Below are 5,385 nucleotides of genomic sequence, written 5' to 3'. Positions count from 1 at the left end.
CCAGGCTTAGAAGCCAGCGCTTTCTTCTAAAGTGCCAGGCAGAAGCATGGAGGTATAGAGGAAGGGCAATAGGGAGGAGGTGAGAGGGAGACAGGGGGACCCCACCCCCCCACCCCGGACTACATCTCCCGGGATGCTCAGCAAGAGGGAGTGCCCCGCCCCGCCCCGCCCCGCCCAGCGGGCGCAGAGGGTGCTGCACGCCGCGCGCGGAGCTCAGAGGCACACCGGGGCTACAAGTGCCACGGCGGTGATCGGTGATCGGGGACTTTCCCGAGGAGCCCTGCAGGGACTCGCGCGTGGTGCTTCAGACACACTGGGTAGGCAAGGTGAGTGGCGGAGAGCGAGACGGGGAGGCGGCGCCTAGGCGAGGTAGCGACCCGGGAGCCTGGCGGAGCAGGGGAGCGCGCTCCTACTCCCTGCCCATGGTGCCTGCCTAGCTTCAGGGTGCTCAGGGAACGCAGCCCGACTCCGGGTGCCTCTAGCGGCACGGAGTTCACCCAGAATGAATGGATTGATATCGCGGGGGACACTGCTGCCCGGTGCTCGCCGCGCGCCCTCCCCGCACAGCGCGCGCAGGACGGATCCTGCGGTCGCCTCCTTCAGACCAGCCTCGCTCGCGTCAGTTAGTTCCAGTGCAGATATGAATGCTTTTAATTGATGGCAGACGGAAGGAGAAAGTGCTTTCCCCCGCGCTTTGAGGTACAGTTTTATTAACTGTCCTCTTAAACCAACCTGAGAGAAGAGAGGGAAGGGACGGAAGGACCGAGCCTTTCGCTGGTCCCCTGGGATTATTCTCCACGTAAGGAAGGAAGCCTCGAATCACAGAGCTGCAAAGGAAATCGCCTGTGCAGCTAGTATATCGCCTATGGAACAAGCGGAGTTTTTCTTTAAAGAAACGATAGACGGAGGAGAAGGGAATGAAGTGGGGATTTCTCTCCCTCTTTGTTATAAATTGGAAGTTCCATAAGGGTCTCTGCCGATCTTATCCAGAGGAGCCCAGTGTGATTAATTAATTGTGTTAACGGTTAATCAGAGTGCCTAATGTCTAAGGAACCAGCGAGATGATTCCTCATTTCAGTAATCGATCAAACCCGTTACCATCGATTCGTTCATTGAGGGAACCTGCAGTAAGAGTCTGTTCCACTTGCTAAGCGAAAGCTTTCGTTCAGTTGTGGTTTTCCTGCGCTTGGTGTTTTTTTGTTTGTTTGTTTTGTTTTGTTTCTTAAGTTGTTTTTTTTTTTAAGTGTGTTTGTTTTCTGTTTTAGCGGCAGAGACACTCCAATAATAGGAGAAAAGTAGGTTTAAAAAAGGAAACTCTAATGTAGAGCAGAAAACGTGGATTTCCTCTCCCATATTTTAAGTGAGTTACCAGGTCGACCTTAGATGAGCTTTACCTGTGCTTCTGTGTGAGTTACCAGCTGTTGAAGCTGTGGATTTTGAATCATAATAAACCCTAAACCATGGCTTAAAATAAAGGGAGCCCTTGTTTGGAACCTCTGCTCTTGGTGATAGTGGAAAGTGAATTTTGTATTCCTCAGAAAGATGTCAGAGGCAGAGAAAGACGGGCAGGTGGTTTTCTGCTCAACTTAAAAGTTCTACCCCAGGAAGGTCCTTTTCTGCCGTGAGGGTGGAGCGTCATGGATACAGAGATCCAGAGATAACCCTTGAAATAGCTTCTCACCTATTTGCCTCAACAGAACTGTAACTCTGTGGGTTTCTGATTTGTCTTTTATTGTCAGTTTACTTCTAAATTGGCTTTGTAAAAACGTCTGGATGTCAATTTTCTGTGCTCATGTGCTAATGAAGTGTGCAGAGGGAGAGGAACTCAGACCCATGCAGACCCAGTTAGCAGGAGTAGCTGAGCTGTGTACCTGGAGCAGGCAGCTCTGTGTGTGTGTGTGTGTGGGAGTGGGCTGACCCATAGTATCGTATTTTGCCATGTATAATGCACACTTTTGTGCCCAAATTTGTGAGGGAAAAATAAGGGTGTACATTATACATGGGCAGTACTAATTTGGTATCTATATAAATGTTTCTAATTCTTTTATTTATGCTTATGCATTAAAAGTGTCACTAGAAATCAATAACAATATCCGTATGCAAAATAATACCCTGGAATACAGTAATTGGTTTTGCTGAACTTACGACAAACTTGCAACAATGAAGAGTTCTTGGCCTTCTATGATGCGTAAATATCAAAAATTTGTGAGCGGTACATAAGATTTCTTGTACCTTGTATCTGTTCTTACGTTTTGTAATTATTTGTTACATAAAATTTCTTGTACCATAACATGTTAAAAAATAAATGCTACAATTCCTTTATAATACAAAAAAAAACAAGTACCTAAATGTAAACAAATAAAAAATTGAATTAAAAAAATTAAAATGAAAGATTTTTTTTTTCCCTGAAAGTTCGGGTCAAAAGAGCGGGTGCATATTATGTGCGGGAGCACATTATACACGACAAAATACGGTATTTGCAGGGATCACACAATGAGGCGTGTCATCTATATCCTTCCAGGTCCAGAACATGCTGTCATCATGTAGCAACAAGGGGATGGGCTAAAAATGGAAACATGATGAACAAGCACAGGGTCTTGTAAATACTGTGACTAGGGTCACTGGATATATGCAGGGTAAGGTTAGGAGAGGTGGCTGACTAAGCATGCCATCTTTTTACCTTCTTCTGAGCTTCCCAGTCAAAATGCTGAGCTCCAGCTCTGGTAGAGTCCAGCTGATTGGGACATATCCGTTCACCCATGGTGATGCCCTAAAGCTAATCTGTATATAGAAACTGTCCTGAGCTAAATAGAGTATAAACACAATTTCACCGAATTGTTAAATTTGTGCTTCCCTAGCTTCTCCAGAAAAACCTAAGGCTCTGCTAAAAAAGGCCCCTGCCTTTCTCGTTTGTATCTCTGTACAGGAAACCTGTCTCCTCCTTGAGGGCTCCTGTCACAGGAATGTGTGAGTCCTTGGATAAATTTGGCTTGGTGACGGCGATGCTTTCTTCAGAGACACTGCCACCTCCTCCGTGCTCCTTCTCTACCCTGACCTACGGTTCCTAGTGTTGCTTCCTGCGATAAGTCGGAGGCTTTGCCCTTTTCCCGCTTTCCTGACGCTAGGTATCCTTTCCTTTCCTTTGCCCTTTTATAGGAGGACCTAGGGCCGAAGTGTCAACAGCCGTGTCTACAGAGGCCATGGGGGCCTCCGAAGCAGCACTGCTGGCGGTGCAGCCTTAGCTCCTGCTGGATGCTTTTCTAACTGGGCTGCTATTGGCAACATTTCTGGAAGCCGCTGGGGGATGTGTGACTAGATGGAGCTCCACTACATTGCAAAGAAGAGCAGCCAGGTAGGCCTGTGCGATGCTGTGGACTGGAGTCCCAGGGGGCCTCCCGCGGACCAGGCAGATGCAGCGGCCACCAAAGCTTCTCTCTGCTGCCAGAGACACTGCACATGGGCACCAAGAGCAGCCGAGATGGAAGGGTCTAAATGTAACCCTTTTCTAACATCCCCCTCCTCCTCTCTGCAAGACAGTGATATTCAGCCAGACTCCTTCCCACCAGGACCTCTCAACTCAGGGAACCTCCAAATAACAGCAGAACGGCAGGTCTGCAATTGCTGCAGCCAGGAATTAGAAACTTCTTTTACCTATGTGGACGAGAATGTTAACTTGGAGCAGAGGAACCGGAGCTCCCCTTCCTCAAAAGGGAGTAATAATCACCTGGGAGACCTTGACTGGGGAAATCCAGATGACTTGTCCCACGAGGCTGCCATATCCTTGATATCTGAAGATGAAGATGATACAAGTTCGGAAGCCACATCTGCAGGGAAGTCCGTGGACTATGGTTTCATCAGCGCCATCTTGTTCTTGGTCACTGGCATCTTGCTGGTGATCATCTCTTACCTTGTCCCACGGGAAGTGACTGTGGATCCCAACACCGTGGCGGCCAGGGAGATGGAACGCCTGGAGAAGGAGAGCGCAAGGCTGGGGGCGCACCTGGACAGATGCGTGATTGCCGGACTCTGCCTGCTTACGCTTGGGGGCGTCGTTCTGTCCTGTTTGCTAATGATGTCCATGTGGAAGGGAGAGCTGTATCGTCGCAACAGGTTTGCCTCTTCCAAAGAGTCTGCAAAACTCTACGGCTCTTTCAACTTCAGGATGAAAACCAGCGCTAATGAAAACACCCTGGAACTGTCCTTGGTAGAGGAAGATGCTCTCGCAGTACAGAGTTAATCCTGGTTGGGAGCTTCCTGAGAGTGTCTGCCTTGGCATTTTATATGAAAAAACGAACAGACAAAAACAAACCATATTTCTTAAAATTAACAGTGCAGTGTGTTTGCCTGACAAGAAAAGTTTATTTCCCAAACCAACAGCCTATGAGTGTTTTTGTTCGCCCTGTTTTTTTATTATTGTTAATCAGAAGAAAAATCATGTAAGACGCATTAAGAAACCACACAGCCAGCTACACAAGTCCTTTTAAAGGGCTGAGACTAATTAATCTGTAATGGCCATCAGCTTCTGCTTCTATAGCAAAATATTTCTAACAAGCCAGTGTACAAATGATTTCTTTTCCAAGACATGGGATATTATTTTTTGGACACCAGGAGTCTCATACACAGTCAGATCAATTATAGTAATCTATTTTGTGAAAAAGAACCTAAGCGCTAATCAGGTAATAAGGCTTATATTCAATTCTCAAAGGTTTTTATTCATCGTCTTGCTAAATTTTTTCTTCTTATAATTTGTCAAAACACTAAAATATAGGGTTTTGAATTTCAATATTTTGAAACTTGGGGACATTGGTTATTTTTTTAAAACTATAAAATTACATATGTTATATTTAAAATTATTCCTGTACTCAGAAGTGCTAACTACGTCATTAGAATAAACTTTCTAGTAAAAGAAAATTATATAAGTCATTGTAAGACCAATCTGAATTTAACCCTAGAGGTAGTAGCAGAGATTAGCGAGTGTTGCATGCCCCTTTTCTAGATGAAGTAAAATTAGTGGCGGATATAAATTTCATTTTCTGTCTGTGGTTTAGCCATCATACTGGTTACCCATGCTCTTGAAGTTTTTCCTCATTCTCACACCAGGGAGGCAAAGTGTAAGACATTTTTAAAGTATTTCCAGACATCCAAACATCTAGGCAGGCCTGAGTCATGATTGGTTCAGGCATCCTCCCAGGTGACATTCTGTTGTTATTCAGAGAAAACTTCCAATACAATTACAGCTAGACTTGGGGACTGACTGTGCCTAGAAGTCAGTATCACTTGCTATAGGCCAAGTAACAAGATATTGCCCCAGGATGGCAGCAGTCCTTAATTAAACCCATAGCCAAAAAGTTAAAATGGAGGGGGTAGTGGGGTGGGGGTGGAGGG

General features: G+C 45.9%; 1 protein-coding gene across 2 annotated transcripts; it reads left to right on the top strand.

The window, feature by feature from the left end:
• The first annotated feature begins 214 nt into the window (after positions 1-214).
• On the top strand, positions 215-5,329 carry TMEM74 (transmembrane protein 74). Of its 2 annotated transcripts, none has more exons than XM_019624574.1 (2): positions 215-326; positions 3,157-5,329. In XM_019624574.1, the coding sequence occupies exon 2, from the start codon at positions 3,317-3,319 to the stop codon at positions 4,235-4,237; it is 921 nt and encodes a 306-aa protein (XP_019480119.1). In that variant the 5' UTR covers positions 215-326; positions 3,157-3,316; the 3' UTR covers positions 4,238-5,329. The 2 variants fall into 2 exon arrangements, with proteins under 2 accessions (XP_019480119.1, XP_019480118.1); XM_019624573.1 differs by having other exon boundaries at positions 2,927-5,329.
• The last annotated feature ends 56 nt before the right edge of the window (positions 5,330-5,385 follow it).

This window comes from Hipposideros armiger, unplaced genomic scaffold, assembly GCF_001890085.2.
Source record: "Hipposideros armiger isolate ML-2016 unplaced genomic scaffold, ASM189008v1 scaffold_593, whole genome shotgun sequence".
NCBI lineage: Eukaryota > Metazoa > Chordata > Mammalia > Chiroptera > Hipposideridae > Hipposideros > Hipposideros armiger.
Note: the sequence above shows the minus strand (reverse complement) of the source record. Positions and strands in the feature narration are given on the sequence as shown.